Source organism: Macrobrachium rosenbergii, chromosome 3, assembly GCF_040412425.1.
Source record: "Macrobrachium rosenbergii isolate ZJJX-2024 chromosome 3, ASM4041242v1, whole genome shotgun sequence".
Classification (NCBI taxonomy): domain Eukaryota; kingdom Metazoa; phylum Arthropoda; class Malacostraca; order Decapoda; family Palaemonidae; genus Macrobrachium; species Macrobrachium rosenbergii.
The window spans coordinates 89,941,611-89,959,878 of record NC_089743.1 but is presented as its reverse complement, the minus strand read 5'-3'; the positions used below and the strand labels follow the sequence as shown (position 1 = coordinate 89,959,878).

Here is an 18,268-nt window from a genome sequence, read left to right as displayed (position 1 = left end):
AAAGGCTCTTGTGGTTCCTAAAGACAGGTTGGTGGTTCCTGTTACCAACTTTTCTTCCCAGGGAGACAGCACTACTAGGCCTACCTTTACTTCTCACCTGCATAGTTTTACCATAAGTAAATTACGAGTTATGTTCAAAACATGACCCCACAAAATGTAAAATAATTTTCCATTCCCCGAATGTAAAACTCTAGCTGTACTGGGAGTACCTCCTCCTAGCTCCTTTAGTTCTTATTGTCCCTACAGCTGCCTGCTTAAGTTATTTTTTAAGGTTAAACTGGACTTCTTCCAAACTGGGTGTTCTGCAATATTTTGGGCTTCTGTTATCAAATGTAAATGCAAAATTGCAGTATCTTGCAGTTTGCTTGCTAAGGTAGCCAGTGGCAAAAGTGATATCTCTAGGAAGAGGTTCCCTCCTGTGAATGTTACTTACCAGAAACCTCACCATAAGTAAAATAATAGGTCTGTATTTAAGTAACAAAAATTAAAAATTTTATGCCATTAGACAGATGTTTCCTAAGCACATTACATATAAAACTTAAGCAAAAATACACAAATCTGTAATAATGTGTACATTCACACCTGCTATATAACAATTTTCAAAGAACTATCGTTAATTTCTTTATTGGTTATAGCTTCTAGTTTGAGGAATATCACCAAGGTGACAAAGCACATAACGTTTATTTTTTGCCTTCAAATGCTTTTTACGCGTATTAGGTTGACTCAGGGTAGTAGATTGACTCAGTGGTATAATTGCCTTGTACAGTGCCTTTAAATTTATTATTCTTGAGGCTTTGTGATTAACTGTTGTCTAATAGAAATATTGGATGTCTTATAATATGTTCCATTTTGTTTTCCAGTAATTGTGGCTGAATACTTGATATATTTTTGAAATCCAAAAGCACCATCATGTATGACTTGGAATACATCATTAGCATTGTTTCGTCTGTAGAGATGGTAGGATTAACCTATAAGCCAACTGAAATGCTGTAAAGTTGTCATTCATTCAACAGTGATTCATTCAACAGTGATATCTTACGAAGACATGAGCCATGTTATCCGTTCTTTAAGGAAAATCATCATCTGAAGGAAAGTCTGTAAGTAACTAAGCAAATTTTTTTATGAAATTAATATTTGTACTCTTGAAATTGAACTATTTCTTTTGTAGTTAAAGGGGTATAATTTCTCAAAGAACTTATGAACATTATAATTCATGCAGCAATATTGTATGTAGTGTTATATAAATTTTATGACACCAACCCCCTCCCCCTTCAAAAATAATGCATAAGGTTTTATGATGCTAGGTTTTGATTTATTGGTAGAAATTAACTGCCGTACATCTTGAACACAAAACTTCATTTTCTTTCTGAGAAATGGGCATGAAATAAGATCCATATTAATTACTTAAATAGTATTTATTTAAGCTCCAGGCTACTGCGTGTAAAAATAATAATTCTCAAACTTACACGTTAGTTGCCAATCTCTATTTACAAGGACAAAAAAAAAAAAAATGATAGGGATCACCATCATTAAAGTGTAACAGGCTTTTTCAGTAAAGCCAACACAAATAATCTCATGTGTTGTCCAAACAGTCAGTACCTTAACTTAAACACCATGACTATGCCATTTACAGAAATTTAACATTGTCTGTAAATGAAGAGACTAATCTTTGGAACTCTTCAATATGGAATAATTTTTACAAAATGTACTCGGGTTTTTAAAATTGCTTCTACTAGTATTTTAGATGACTATGAAGAACTGCAACATCACTTTTTAAAAGTATCATACAATACTGTACATTACAGAGGCCCTAAAAAAAATATTCTTTGAATATGATTTTGGACCATGAACGGTGAGATAACAACGATACCTTAAAACTAAGGGGAAATTGTAATTCTCAATTAGGACTTTCACATTCTTTAGTTTAATTACACATTACTAAGCTCTGTCAACAATGTGGTCATTAATAAATATAAATAAAGCTCTGTGTATAAGCATATATTAATAACATATATACCATACACAAAATATATATATATATATATATAAATTGTATAATAAAATTTTAAAAATTTCATTAGTTAAATCATTTCAAGAGAACTTTTATACTTTTTTTTTTTACTAAAACCTATTCTGAAAATCAAAGTTGCCCATAGTTGCTGCACATAAAGAAAGGAACTGCAAGAATGATTGATTGATGGCATTAATCCATATCTTAAAAACATAGCACTTAAGAAAAAGTGCAAGTAAAATAGACAAAGGAAAACAGTGGAAACACTAAATGCTTACAAAGTATGTTTGGTATCAGTTCACTATTTAGTGATTATTTTTTGAACAGCTGCTGCATTTAGCAAGTTAAAAATTTAAATGGCAGGATTTCTATAGAAAAAAAGAAAATAAAACCAAAAGTATTTTAAGACTTCCTCCTCTATCATTAAACTTGTGACAATATTCACAGATTCACAAATTTGGCATTAGGTCAGTACAATGGGGTTGCTCAACAATGCACTTAAGACATACGACAATCTTAGCCAAGTGAGTGACCTTAGTTATAAGTTCAAAGGTGGTCCCAACACTTGGCATTCCAGGTTCAGAATTCCCTGCACTGGTCAACCAAGCGTCCTGTCGCCATTCTGGCCAAGTGACCTCAGCCTTAGTGCTTCGCAATAACACCACAAGCACCATATTTTCACTCAACTAGTGTACAATTGTGTGAGAATTTGTTCATTTTTTCATAAAACCTCGGACACGTGTCATACATTTATTGACAAATGAAGATTTTCTTTGGAGCTCATCAGCTGAAGCAATAGATGACCTTCTAGAAGAGGCACTAGAGGACTGTAAAGAAGGATCGAAGTAGCAAGAATCCTCTCTGCTCCCTCCCAAAGTCTCGTCCATTGACTCTGGTCGACTTGTTTCTTCATCAACAACAGTCTCCTCTTCTGCTATTGGACTGCTCTCACACGGTATACTGCTTAATCTCCGTCTTGGAGGCCGAGCTTCTGGCCCCACTTGTTGGTATGGAGGTGGTCTAGGTTGCTGTTGCTGTTGCAAGTACTGCTCGCATGAGTTCACTACATCTGTTGCACTTTCAGAGTCTGAACCAGCAGCACTGTTTGTATCTAACCCGGTGTCAAGACTTAAAGATCGTGAAGGTAAAAGTGCTCGGCGATTGGGGCGGGGCAAAAGGGGTGATCCTGCCCCTAGTCCCCTGTGTCCACCTGCTCCGCGTACTGGAAGCCGTGGTACTGGACTTGCTGCTCTACCCCCCCACCTCAATGGTGAAGCAGATCTTGGGCTACTTGTGGCATATATTCTGTAATGACAAGGAAATTTTAAGCTAGGATTTGTTATTTAATCATCATATATAGGTATAAAATAAGCACAGTATTTCTTTATAAAATTGCTTCAGAAAAACAAAGTAGTAAATTTATAAAAATAATACAGTAGAACTGTAGCACCTAAAATATTTGTTCTTGAAATATGAGGAAATAAAATGTATGTATGTTATAGAAACAAAGCTGCTGAAATTTCTTTCATATTCACCAACATAATTATAGTAATTAATATTGGTAATTAATATTTTTTCTCATTTTTTCTAGGTATACAAACCACAGCCTTTGAAACATGGGGTCTTCTGCACAACACTTAATAGTGGGAAGGAGCCCAGACTCTTCCAAGGAGGAATCACAACCCTGCTTGATAGCCTTGCAAAGCCAGAAAGAAAGGTGTTCCTAGACAACACATTTTTATGCCTATCTTTACTGATGGGAAGTTTCACCCTCCAGCCTTAAGAAATGGGTCCTTTTCAAATGGAAGGTGCAAGACCAGGCACAACAGCATCTCATCTGGGTCTTCACCAACTAAGTTTTTGGGGGAAGGAAACAAGAAGCTTTAGCCTCTCATCCAGAACCAAAAAGTTCTGAGTTTCAACTAAAAACTCCAGATTGAAAGAAGACTAGAGAGATCCCCACCTTCCTGAGTACTGAATGAGATAAGACAGGCATGCCATGCAGATCCCACATATACTCCAGACTAAAGCTAAAATGAAAGACTTCAGTGTTAGATCTCTGCCTGAGGAATGTGACAAAGGTCAACAAGGGGGCCCCACAAGGCTTTGTTACACCAGTGAAACATCCCATTCTAGGGACTGGAGCTCCAGGGGAGGACAAGACTGCTTGAAGTGTCTTGATAAGCATGGATAATACCACATTTCCTTTGTTTGGAATCTGAAATGAGGCTGAGCCATAGCTTTTTACCACTGAAATGAAAGGTGCTTGTTTCAGCAAAGGAAGATGAGGAAATCTGCAGTCTGCTGAAAAATATTGTGAAGAGAAACCCTTTATACAACACAACCACAGATGATGAACTTTCTTTAAAAAGTTTGCAGAGGAAAGGCAGAAGCACCAAGACATTTTTTTCGCTGCTCTGCATGAATGACTTACTCTCTTGCTACAGTTGTTGTGAAGGTAGAGAGAATAAACTATCTGGTGATACCTTTGAACATGTGGTTGACACAGGAGGGTGGACCACTGGGGCAGCTCCCTTGGCACCTCGGGAGCAGAGACTGAAATCTGCTCCCAAATCAAGGTCATGTACAGGTTAAAAGACAAGGTCATCTCCCAGAGATCATTGCACTCACAAATGAGCAAAATAACTTCATGAAAACAGTGCTCCAACTCTGCCTGAAGGAGTTCCGGAAGAGCAGGTCCCTCAGGACCTAAAGGGTCCCCCAAGGGGTATGCTACTGCCTCTCCAGGACTAAAGGCCATATAAGACCTCCAGGGGTGTCAGAGTCAAGGTCCATTCTGACCAATATCCTTATCTGGCACTGAATGGGAGAGGAAGTGGAAGTCTTATAAGACCCCTTCTTCTGGAGAGGGGGTAGCACAGCCCTCTGGGGTCCTTTAGGACCTGAGGGACCTGTTCCTCAACGAACCATTCAGGCTGAATTGGAGCAGCATTTTCAGATGGTTATTTCACTTGTTCGTGAATCTAATAATCTTGGAGAGATGACCTTGCTTTTCAACCTATTCATAATCTTCATTTGGGAGCAGATTTCAGGCTCTGCACCAGAGGCACCAAGGGAGTTGCCCCAGTGGCCTATCCTCCCATGTCAACCATGCGTTCAAAGGTATCATCAGGTAGTTTAGCATCTAACTTCACAGCATCTCTAGCAAGAAAGAAACTTTTCTTGCTTCTTGCAGGGCAGCAAAAAAAATGTCTGGGTTCTCCTGTTTTTTCTCCACAAACTTGTATCAAGGAAAGTAGCCTTCATCTGTGACTTGTGTTGAAGAGGGAGTAGCTCTCCAGTTGGAGTAATTTTCAGCAGATTGCACACTTTCTCATCTTCCTTAGCAGTCAAACACCTCTCTTCAATGGTGGTGAAAAGCTATAGCTCAGCATCATGTCAGATTGGATCTCTCAACACAGAAGAGTTTGCCTACAGGTGAATTTCCCCTTCTTCCTATGCTGAGGAACAGAGTGCAAGGTCAACGGGAAGATGACAATGATGACTAGGAGGAAGAACGATGAGAATGCTTCCTTTTTGCTCCCTTGTCCAGCTTGCACATCAGAAGGGTGGTTGAAGCTGAAGGGAAAGAAGGGGAAATGTGTGCTCACTCAGCTACATGCATCATCACAGCCAATGGATTACCTGTTGTAAACAAAAGACTGGAATTGCACAAGCAGTGGTTGACACATTGGTAAATGGTTGATCAATCTTTCTTGCAAGTGAGTCCAGGAATGCAGGAAGTGACAGACTACCTGAAATATTCAAAGGAGGCCAGAATTTCGTAAGAGAGTCAAAAGAGAACAATTCTTTAGCTTCCTCATCCTCAGATGAGAGATGACTGAGCTTGTTGTTGGTGATACATCATTCTTAGGGGATGAGCCAAGGGTAAGAGGATGAGGGAATAATAACCAGAGGAAAAAAGATTCTAGATGGGATTTGGTGACATTTCTGAAGGAGTAATTCCCTCTCAAGAGTCCAGCAAAACTTAACCAGGCTTCAACCAGGCTTCCTTCTCCTCTTGCCATACTTCACCTACAAAGGTGAGGTCCAAGACGAACATTCATCAGACAGAAGGGAATGCTTATGTTCCCTCCCCTACGATTACAAGGCTGTCCAGGACCTCCATGCCTGTATTGGTGCAGTTTATTCCCCATAATTGAGAAACACATGACCAGAAGGCAATAAATAAATATAGAAAGTAATCTCACTATGCACAGGGCAAAGAACAATATCAGAAAACTCATCCAAAATTCAAAGATCACACAAGTAAGAGACAGGAAAAGTATCCTCTCTTGATGGCAGCCAAAGAAAGAATGAAATGGTGAAAAGAGGGGTAACCCATTCTCTGCCCCCATCACAAACATTATAGCTACCTTGTTTACCAAGCCATAATAATTCTTAAAGTAGTCATATTAAAACTTCCAGTATTGTGATTATCTTAATATCGTAGAAAATACTTTCTGCTGGCTACACTCTGTCATATTAAAACTTCCAGTATTGTGATTATCTTAATATCGTAGAAAATACTTTCTGCTGGCTACTTGAGTGTATTGTTTCTTGCAAGTTTTGGCTTCAGGTATTAAATTAAATAATAATAAGAATTCAGTTGTTTTGTGGTAAGCCTTTGCATTTTCTGTATAACAAAATTTATTAAGAGCTATAACTTCAGATTTACAACTTGTTAATATGACTACATAGTATTTGTAATATATGAAGTTTTCATAAACAGTATATAAAGTTTTCATAAATAATTTAAATATATAAAGTTTTTACAAATTAAAATTAACTAAGAATTGCACTTAAAATTTATACTTGTTTAATATTAGTGTATGTAAAGTTTTCACAATTCGAAAGCCTTTATTTCATGCAGGGCAGTAAGGCTGACCTACAGGATTTAAGAGCAATGACTTAAATATTCAGCCACATTCACACTCCTTGTTAATAATAATTTCTTCCATCAGTGAGTTTTCTCATATACAGTATCTCTGCGATAGTGCAATACAAATTAGCCCTGCAAATGGATTGGAATGCTCATGCATTTCACAATAACTATTGTCAGCTTGGCCAGTGTGCATGTACGTACCTGCTAACGGGAGAGTTAAGATGACCAAAAAGCATGTATTATGGTCATGTGCATAACACTGACTGAGATAAAAATCAATTCCTTGCTCCTGCATGCAAAGACAAGACAGAAAAGCCCAGAACTAAATAGGAAGTTGTTAGGTAACAGATTAAGTTAAATTTAAGGGAGTTTACATTTTCAACGCTGCCAAATCAAGTGATGTGGAATCAAGCTATCTTTCCCTGTTCCCCCTCTTCTGTATCAAGTACTCTCCTCTGCCCACAAGTTTCATAGTTCAGAATGTTTAAGAAGTAGAATTGGTGTTCATCAGTCCTGCACCTACTTCTGCTGCTATACACACAGACAGGGTGTACACGGACGCACACCCTGAGTAATACACATGGAAAACATTCATAAAAACATCCTTGGGAGCCAAGTTCTTGTGTAACACTGTCAATAAAGACAAGTTATGTGTGTCCTGTCCCTTCAATTCCATTTTGTGCTCAACAGTTTTTTATCCAAAAAATTACCTCATGACCAGAAACCATAAAAAATAAATGGCGAAACAAGACAGAAACACACACAAAAAAAAAAAAAATGGAGAATAAGCCAGCACCAAAAAACAGAGAACAAGCTACAGATTTGTAAAATTAATGTCGGCACAGTCAACTCATGCAGAGCTGACCAGAAAAATGAAGACTAATGGAAAATTCATCTTAAATGATCATAGATCACCCTGGTGATAAAAGTTTAAAGCTAAATGTGGCTAAATTGGCCAAAAAGCACGTCCCTTCTGAATAGAAAGTACACTTTTATAATATGGCGAGGCAATAGTGAACCTATCTTTCCTACTTAGATTAGCCTGACCTATCTTGATAAGTACTGCTGGTACTTTATTTGTGGTTGTCAACTTCATATGACCTCTTTGTGTTCATCATGTAACAGCCAAAATAAAATATGGATTTGTAGACCCTTCTATTCTTCTTAATTTCCATGCACAAGAAACAGTGCTCCAGTTAAGAACTTTGGAAGCCAGAGAATGTATCATAAGGCAAATTTATCTCAAGTACAGAATCCAACATAATGAACCAAACCTTATTATTACTACACTTCTGTATCACTTACATGTGATATCAAGGAATTGAGGAAATCCTGTGACAAAATGTTAGCTTCCTCTGAGAAAGCATATGAATTAAAGCATTCTCCATAAAAACAAAATTCGACAACAATTACATTTTAAATACCAATACTGTACACTACTTAACGTACCTTCTATGTTTAACCAATGCAGGGTCGCCCCGTCAGTCTTTAGCAAAATCTTTGTCTGAACAGGAAGAGCCTTTCCCACTTTCTGTGCTTGTAGTTCGCTGGTAAATTGGTGGGCCTCTTGGTAATGTTGAAGGCGTGCCTGGAGTTGCCATTCCTCCTACTAAACTACCACCCACATAACGACCAAGTTGGCCCTCTCCTTTAACGTTGCATTCCCCACGCATAAATCTTTCAATTTTGTCTACACAGGCATCTTGATAATCGTGTATCCATCTGAAAAATAAAATATATTTAATGAAATTTCATTTATTTGTAACACAATTTGTTCTGTCTCTAGCTACAATATTATTCTTGTTTTTGCTAAGCTACCATTTTGGATGTGTTACATGGTGATATCTCTTAAATAGAGTGGTATGTGTAAAGTACAGGTTAGTTTAGTTTAACAACTATACAGAATTGCTGTTAGTTGTAAGATATCTAGAAAATTTTAAAGTGTAGACTATAGTATAGGGGTCTTTATTACATTACAGAAAGCCAGACCCCATCACATCTAAGTTTAGGTGCTACTATATATGCAATACACTAAAATACTGTATAGTACTGCAAGTTAAAGATTGCTTATTAAATAAAAATTAATTGTACAACAAAACTAAAAATTCACTTTTTAAGTTAAGAAAAAATTTCATAAATGAGCAAGAACATATTCTGTGTAAGTACTAAAGCACAGTGGTTTTAGAGATGCATACCTTACACCATTAAAATAACACACTGCTCGCATATCTTCAGGAAGTTCTTCTGGTTCGGGCCATTGAAAATTATCAAGAATGGGAATTATGTTACAGCCTGATTGGAGAGCTGCTACAATTTCCTGAAAAGAAAAAGAGAGTAGGAATTTAGATATATTTGCAACAAAAGAAACAAGCGTGATATTCACGGGGTTACAACACTTAAAAACGATAAAGGGACACAAAAATATATTGCACATATATATATTGTTTCCTTAAGTATCCAGCCATTTTTTAGTTAAATTTCTTCCGTCAATATTAGTGGGGGAAGAATGAAACATGTTTACAAGAGATAACTAACAGTTAAACACTAACACACTGCAATTCTACCATACTTTAAGTGAAAGACAAAGCTGAAATACTGGTGTATAAATAATAAAAAAGGCATGTGTTGTAGAACTATGGAAATTAAAGAAAAGAGAAACTTTTACAATTAGCCCTGCCAATATGAATATAACAAGCTAAAAATACGCAATATCTCAACAAAAGACAGTTCTGTACTTACTCTGTGAACCCAATCCTTGCACTCTGTATCACCAAGACATCTATCTAGGGCATTTGGTGTTAAAACTAGCAAAAAGTTCTTAGCTTGTCGAATTGAATTTAATAAATTATTGTCAAACTTCCCTGCTTCCAGCCTTTCTACATCAATAAATACAGAGAAATCCTTAAGCTGCATGTGGACTTTTAGTAAACTGCAAGAGAGAAACAGACAAATATTAGATAATTGCTATATAAAGAAGAATTTCACTAAAAGTCGCTATTACACAGTACTGTACAGTATATTCATATATATCCATGCTGTAGGCTAGGCTTACCTTGCTAACTGCGATCCATTTGATCTCCTATAACTAATAAATATGTCAAGATTTTTATCAAGAGAATTGGCATCCTGCAATTGTCCTCCATCGTCTGCAAAAGAAATTGAGCAAAATTAAGAAAAATATATAAAACAAAAGACAATGGAATTTAATGGATGTTTTCAATACAAATTAATAAGAACATAACAGGTAAGGACAAGGTATATTGAGTCAATTATAAGTTCATAAAATACAGATCTGGAGATGAACTACAAGTTTTTGTTGGTGAACATGTGAAGAGCACAAACAGAATTTGGCAATGACACTAATTGGCTTCTAGGTGTATGAATGACATGTAACTTCATTCCTGAAGTTATTCTTAGAGGCATGACAGCAATTTCTAAATTGTAATATGCAAAGCAAAAATGATAAAGTACCACTGGTATGCCATGCAAGAAAAAATCAAGCCATGATAGGTGCCAAATTCTTCTTCATTTCTTTGTTATTCACAAGTGTAGTGGTAACAGCAAACAGTTGAGCAGAATCACTTTCAAACATAGACAGTGCAAAATCATTTCATGAAATGCTGTTAAAATAAAAGCAGCCTTTGAAGTTTAAGGGAAAAAAAATTAAATAAATAAAAGGAGCCTTTAAATTTAAGTGACAAATTACCATCCCAGAGCAGAACTTCTAAAATGCAGTAAATACCAATATAATGAAGTTACATTGCTGTATTTTCACACATACTGTAATGTTGCTTTCAGAGAATCAGAGTTTTGCTGCAGAGAAATACATGACTGAGTCAAGTTATATCTGGCAGAAATATTTTTAGTAAGATTTGTCATAAACTGGATAGCCAATTAGCACCTGATCAATTTCACAGCCACAGCTTGAATTTTGGCGAATTACAAGATGTCAATGTAACATCTTGAAATGGTATACTGTCTACTAAACTCCTGTATAACATAGCATATACATTTTTGGCTGAAAAAACCAAAAGCTGAACTTGAAGAGTTCAAAAACTATTCTGGTCAGAATTGCAATCATCGCCATACAAGTGTACAGTACATTTAACACACAGGGGACTGTGATAGGCTGTGTGTAGATGAACACAAAGTTGGCAAACGCTAACAATTATACAAGTCTACAGAGCAATAGCAAGGTATTCTGATACGTAGGGTTATCCACATAATTTAATACAAAAATATGTGCATACGCCACATCGCACATAATACACCAAAACATATAGGGTAACATTAATTTATATTGTGAAAGTAGTGCTTTCAGAATACACTGACTAAAATTGCCATAATTTGTTGCAAATTATCTTTCCAATACCATCCTCATGAGGATAAGGTGAACATGAACTCAATTTCTGTAACTACTGTACTTCATTTAAGATACCGAATGCAAATGTACCATATTTTATGAGAGCAAAGGTAACCTGAAGCTTTGAGCACTAAGAATGATATTAAAGACAGATGGTGCTATGGCTCTACATACAATACTGCATTAAAGATAGCATCACTATTTTACTCACAACACTTTTTAAGCTTCTCATATCCTTTGACAGGGAGATGCGTAGAAAAAATATATATCTAGAATTCAACAACTTATGAAATTGTATATCAAATATATTTAAAAATGATTGTTTATATTCTTTTATATTCTTGCTTGTAAAAAAGCATATTGTAAAGTTGAAAAGATATTCAGTATTCACGACGACTAAAAATAATTATGTAATTTGAGCTTCAAATACAAAACAAACTTATCTCCAGACTCTGATAAAAGTCACACACTTACTTGCAATAAAATCTCTTATTTTCTGCCTATGTATGGAATTGAGAATGCCGCATTCGTTGATTAGCTGTTCTTCACTGAGATATCTGTAGATGAAGAAATAACCTTCTAAGATTTGCGTAAAAGGACAGTACCTCACATTAGGGGATTTGCGATTGTCAAAAATAACATATCTCAAAAACTGAAACAAATCAGACACCACAGATGGGAATCTAATCCATCTATACTTACCGCAACATGTCTCTGTTAACACCAGCTCGTATCATTCTGTACGTATACTCGGCAAACTCTCTGTCCATCTCTACTAGAAAGTCGTTCATTTTTGTTGAATCACAGGAAGAGTAGTCGGCAAGATTTTTCAATTTTTTCAACTCCCTAAGAAACCTCTGCCGTAAAATGCCATTTCTAATGCCAATGTCTTCTCGCAAGTTCTCTTCTGTTAGCTGGAGGAGAAGATCACCATCTACTCTAGAGGCTATGAAAGCATCACAAAATTGTGAAAATCCAATTTGTTTCACCCATTCTCTAACATCTTCAGGGGTCCACAAAGGAACTTGCTGACTTAATTTATGTGGAACCTCCTCTCCTATTAAACGCAGCGCTTGTACAGCATATTTACTAGCAATAGCGTTAGGGGAACTAGCCACCTCCTTCAGGGGTTCAATAGCACCAATTTCCCTGAAAATATCTAGGTTTCCTTGTCTCTTTTTGATACCAGCTTCCATACAGAAGTGAAATGCGGCCAAGTTACGAGCTTCTTCTCTTTTGCTACTCAAGACTGGGAGCAATCTCTGCAGCCAGCTTTGACTCTGTCCATGCCGATGAGCTACCGTGGAATTTGCAAACTGATCTGGTAACTGATTTGTAACAAATGGTTCAACTAGATTTAGTGTTCCTGATTGCAGAACAGCAGCTTCTAACTCCTTATTGGCTACTAAGGTGGCAATAGCTAAGCAAGCGTAGTATTTAATATTTTCATCCACGTGGAAAGCTAGAGGGAACAGCCACATCGGGACTTTACGCTGAATCATTTCCTGCTGATTATCAGACCCACCATACAGAGAGAGATTTGCAAGGGCCCCAGCACAATGTCTCAGTGTCTCGACATCTGACTTTCGACATTCGGACAAAACAGCATCCAAGCCACCCATTTTGATTATGTCTGAACATGTGCCTTCACTGTGCTTGAAGAGATGTTCTAAAATTCCAGTCCCGACTCTGGATTTGTCGACAGAAGACCCATTTTTTGTACAATCGCAGGCAACATTCACAATACTTTTTAGACCATTTTCGACTACGTAGCCTCTGTTCTCTGTGGTGAGGCACTGTTCAAGAACCTTGGCACTAGAAAACTTCAAATCTGAATCATCCGAGTTACAGTTATCTAAAAGGATGCTCATTCCTCCATTGGTTCTCAAAACATTGCAGAGAGAGAAACCAAGCTCGTGGCCATGTACAGGAACTGACCAGGCTTTTCTGAGCATTTCATCAATATTTTCCAAGAGCGTGGGAGCATCTTTCAGAGTTTCAGACATGGAAAGGTTCTTCAACTGCTCCACAAATGATGACATGACTCCTGAGTAACGCATGATGGCGTTCTGGATGTCTATAGGTTGGGAGTTTGCATTAAGGAGATCTAGATCATCAAAACCCGTGACACTGACATTTGTCTGCAAGGAAAAATATGATAAATCAGTAATGAAATAAGAGTCCACATTTTAAAATAGATAGGCCTACACGCACGCTTACCAATTCGCAGTTTGTATAGCAGATTAAGTACAACTTTGAAAAATAAAAAAAAAGCAAGACTTGTGAGCAAAACGTTGGTTATTAACCTGAGAAGCTGTCATAGATGAAGACTGCTTAGTGCAAACTCCTTTAGTTTTGATAGTGAGGCCGGACTTGGCTGCTTGTCTTGACGACTCCTGGTTGATTGTCCCAGCCGGCGTCTTGGTCTGACGCTGTTGCTGCTCGCTGACGGCTGATCTGTGAGCAGAAAAGCCTTCCCCTGTAACTCTCATGGTGGCACCCTTCACCTGGGAACCTTCTCGGTGGGTAACATCACCTGCTCGTAGCTGCCGCGCCTCCTGCAAAAGGAAATATTGGACTTTTAAAACTGGTCAAATTATATGCGGCCACCTGGGGAACTACAGTACTGTAGAGCTACTTGAAAACACCCAAAGACCAGCTGTGTGAGAGCATCAGAAATAAAGTAAATAAAAGTGCAATAAAAATCAGCAGCTTTGTCAAAGGCCCAGATAAAAACTATAAATGTGCAAGAGCTGATGGAAATAAAATAATAAAGTATAGAGTAATATACGTTATTTCAAAATTACTTAACTGCTTACACATGTAGGTAGCAGAAATTTAAGGATAAATGTGTAACGGTAATACTGCACTTTTATCAGTTGCAATATCACACTACCACTAAAGCTTTTTATATGGCGATGTCCGTACTGTATATAATTACTTATTGTACAATGAAACTAAAACTTGAAAGTAACCATCTGCAAAGACAGCTGATTACAATGCACAAGATATGCCTGATGACAAAATCAAAAGACATTCAATACTAATAAAATTTAAAAACTCATAAAAAGAACATTAAAATTAAAATCTGAAAATGAAAAATTCTTCATTCAATCCCAACTAAACTTGAGAACACAGCCGTAAATCTTTTACCATGTTTAAACCGGTTCCGAGCAGTATGCAAAAATCTGATGCAAGCCGATAAACAACTTGGGAATTAAACACACAGATCTGCTAGCTACGATCTTGTTATCAAATAAAAAAATTAAAACTTACTGGGCAAACAGTCTTTAACCTCTTCAGATTCAAAAATGTAACAACATTTTGAGGCTACTATCAAACACCATTAGATATTTACAACCCAAAGTAACATTTTACGTTTCCAAATCTATGCGCCTCTTAAAACAAGATATTCTGTGTAAGTTAAATTATTAAGGTACGTAATTACCAGTACGTTCTCGTTTTCACACATGCATATACCTGACAACAATAAAAATGCAAAACATGAACTACGGTCTTGATACGAAGAGGCAATTCAGGGTCCCTGGCACTGGGTAACCGTCAGGTAATAACCCTTCACATACCTCCTTCAGGGCCTTCACTTGCTCGGGGTCGATGTAGGGACACCTCATGAGAGGTAACAGACTACTGCAGCTACATAAACAGTTGCAGCCTTGTCCCTGACATCGACGCTTGCTCTCGTCCCCCGTGGCCGAGGCCACAAGTTCCTCTCGAGCGGGTTCGCTCGGTCCATCATCACATTCTACTCCACTGTCGCGACTCAGTTTCCTTTCCTTGGGCACATCGGGAAAGACCCCCCTGCAGTCTCTCTGTGATCCGCCATCTTCGTTTCTACAGGCGTGTGAGGGCTGCCGGAAGTAGCCAAGGGCGTCACGAGGGCAGCAGCTGTTTTCGCAGCAACCTTCCGACTGGCCATAGGATGACGAATTGTCAGTGCAGCCGTTTCGAACTTTCTCGCAGCAAGCATCATTCTCTGATGATCTTAGACAACCGCTGTGATCGCAACAAGCATGCGAGATATTTGAACCACAAAACCTGTCGCCGGTGCTACAAAGTGAATTTCGTTGGCCAAGATCCCAGTCCTCACTACGCCTGAAGTCTTTGACTTCAACGGCATTCGAACAATCAGCGTTACTATTCTTACATAGCTTTTGACAGCAGCTTGCAGCGCAAGAGCTTCTTGCAGTGGGGGTATCTTTATGTTCTGAACAGCAAGGTTTGCAGTTGCCAGCCAGCCTGTCCTGCAACCCAGCAGTTATGTTTTGACTCCGGTTAAAACATTTGTGTTGCCCATTTGGACTGGCTCGACCTGCTCGTGCGTTTCCACTTCTTCCCACCCGCTCCCCATCTGCGAGAGATGCATCACCATTAACGTTGGAAATCTCTCGATCCTTAGCACAACAAACGATGGCTTTCCCATCTTGGCATCTCGAGTGGCATCCATGAGAAGTGGGCGGTGTACCTTGGCAAACGGGGGTCAAAGTATGGGCGTTACAGCAGGTGCACTGCCGCGCGCAGTCCCTTCCATTCCGGCCCCCACAACATTGTCCATTTGAGTTCAGAAGAACCCAAAAGATGTCCAAGTTGAAGACCGCCCAAGGGACGGGGGCTGAGGTGGTCGAAATGGAGGAGAGGTGTCCCACGCGAGGTCCCGTCGAAGGTTTCCTCAGCCGCTCCAACTTAGGGGCCACACCTGTCAAAACACTGTCGCTTATTCGACGGCGTTTCTGCATCACAAAGGTTTTCGTAACAAACCAGCACTCGTTACGCCGTTTATAATTATCACTCGGCACCAACGATGGGGTGCTTCTCAACAATTCCTGTCGCTGCTAATCAACTTCACTTTCCAACACGATAAATATTAACCTTACAAAGCAGCGCGCTTTCAAAGGCAAAAGACTGTCATTACAGTTTTCATCACTTTTTATTATCAAAGGATCAGGTAACACCGTCCTCTGATGACGTCATTAACCTCCAAAGTCCAAGACTGAGGCCCATTTTACAAAACGATCACTTCCATTATCAACCACAAATCCTAAAAGTTAAAAGTCATCCTATAACAATAAAACATAAAATGAATCTACCGACGATTGGGAGCACATAAATCATTTTATATATCTACCAAAAATAAAAAAAGATATAAGTACAACTAAGATTAAAAGTATGTCCCTGAATTTCGATAACTTGCTATTTTCCTACTGTAATGTCTAGAGTATAAATTAATAAGAATATTCTCAACAACACTAATATACAAATGGAGAAAAACATTTTGACGTAAACCCCCAATCTTGTCCAAATCCGTACACAGTATCACTCCCCAAACAACGAGCTTACATCAGATTGTCCCTCAACAGACTCTGTGAGACAAATCAGTACCCATTTCGCCTCGTTAGCTCCCGATCTGAAGCCTCGCCGATGTGACTAGTCCATTACAGAGGACAATATAAGCAATGGAGCAAGTCAATTTGGGACCGGTTTGCCATCTGCCTAATGCTCGCATTCAAAATTTACTCCAACTCTTGACGTGAAAAGTATAAAATCGAGATTTTTGCCATCGCCTAGGTAAGCAGAACCAAGATGAGTGGAATTTCCTTCACCCTCTAAAAGTACTACCGACGGTTTGCTCTGGGACGTGAAAACAAGGCGAAGAAGGACTATGCAAGACGCACGTAGATTCAACGCGAGGCTCTTCCTGGCGGAGTTTCAACTTGAGCAGAATAAATGGGCAAAGAACGTGATGCAATAGCAAATAAGTCTGTGGGACGTGTGCCGCGTCTTTAACACAAAACAACCCACATCCAAACACTATTCGAAAAGAGACGCTCCATTCAGTCGGACAGCCACAAACAATTCTTTAGAGTTGCACAGTATTTTCCTGGTACACAATCGTCGTTTCATTATAATATCACGTGGGACTACTTCTGAGAACTCACTCTCTCTCTCTCTCTCTCTCTCTCTCTCTCTCTCTCTCTCTCTCTCTCTCTCTCTCCACTGATCTCATAATCCCTTAGCAATTGACGACACTGAACACTGAATGATCCTGTTAACTATTCCACCGCTGCAAATTCACATTTATCTTGAAACGAGTGACCTCAAATTCCGACCAGAAACGCAAGCAGACGGCACCGCGCGAGAACTCCCCCCCCCACACACACTCACAAACACACGCATAAACACGGACACACATACACTTGTGCAACTAAATCAACCGGATATCCTTCGGCCTACCTGGCAGCAGCAGCGGCAGCGGCAGCGGCAGCTGCAAGGAGGAGCCACACAGAGGCAGCAGGCAGCCGCTTCCTTCCTCGATCACTTACTGATGGTGGGAGAGAGACGCCTACACACTTCAAGTCAACCCCCACGCACTCACTTTATAGCTAGCTCTCTTTCTCTCCCTCTCTCTCACTCTTACTTTCTCTCTGTTTTGCACTCACTCACACACACACACACACACACACACAGCTGGTTCGAGAAGAGAACATTTTGGACGAGGCTTCAGGTATCAGAGCCAAATTCATGTAGCAATTATTTCTCTCTCTCTCTCTCTCTCTCTCTCTCTCTCTCTCACACACACACACACACACACACACACACACACACACACACACACACACACACACACACACACGCCCGCGCAAACACAAACATGGCATTTCTTAGATACCCTGACAGCTAGTCTTCTCCATAGAATTGTTAAACAGATGAACACACCTGTCTTCTTTTTTTCCCCTACAGTCCACAATCTTCTCCTGTTTTATATACTTACATAAAATCCACATTTATTTGATCAATCATGACAGCTTATTTTATTTGCACGATAAAGGCTGTGCAGAATAAAAATTATCACATCCCTTCAATTGAATAGTTGGCTTTATTTCGGGTCAAGGGTCAATTCCAGTTCAAAATCCGAAAGAAGCTTGCCTATGTTATAAGTATCGATTTTCAAAATAAAAAAAGAAAACTATATGAGGATAGTATCTCTCCTGAA

The 18,268-nt window shown here is 38.7% G+C and overlaps 1 protein-coding gene and 1 long non-coding RNA gene across 15 annotated transcripts in view; one reads left to right on the top strand and one right to left on the bottom strand.

Moving 5' to 3' along the window:
• LOC136827425 (uncharacterized) overlaps positions 1 to 8,340 on the top strand; it is a 332,974-nt gene extending 324,634 nt beyond the window's left edge. For both annotated transcript variants that reach the window (XR_010849807.1, XR_010849806.1), the window contains 2 exons: positions 861 to 1,097; positions 3,603 to 8,340. This is a non-coding gene — a long non-coding RNA (uncharacterized lncRNA). The remainder of the gene's footprint in view (positions 1 to 860; positions 1,098 to 3,602) is intronic.
• Positions 1,397 to 18,268, bottom strand: part of Sarm (sterile alpha and armadillo motif) — a 727,304-nt gene continuing 710,432 nt past the window's right edge. For 11 of the 13 annotated variants that reach the window (XM_067085040.1, XM_067085041.1, XM_067085045.1 and 8 more), the window contains 8 exons: positions 13,566 to 13,817; positions 11,962 to 13,400; positions 11,734 to 11,816; positions 9,949 to 10,042; positions 9,636 to 9,825; positions 9,092 to 9,213; positions 8,346 to 8,618; positions 1,397 to 3,316 (listed from right to left, as the gene is read on the bottom strand). In XM_067085040.1, coding sequence (XP_066941141.1) covers positions 8,378 to 8,618; positions 9,092 to 9,213; positions 9,636 to 9,825; positions 9,949 to 10,042; positions 11,734 to 11,816; positions 11,962 to 13,400; positions 13,566 to 13,817 — 2,421 coding nt within the window. In that variant the 3' untranslated portion in view covers positions 1,397 to 3,316; positions 8,346 to 8,377. Of the gene's footprint in view, positions 3,317 to 8,345; positions 8,619 to 9,091; positions 9,214 to 9,635; positions 9,826 to 9,948; positions 10,043 to 11,733; positions 11,817 to 11,961; positions 13,401 to 13,565; positions 13,818 to 14,843; positions 16,335 to 18,268 lie in introns of all 13 variants that reach the window. The other 2 variants (XM_067085042.1, XM_067085043.1) reach the window with 2 other exon arrangements.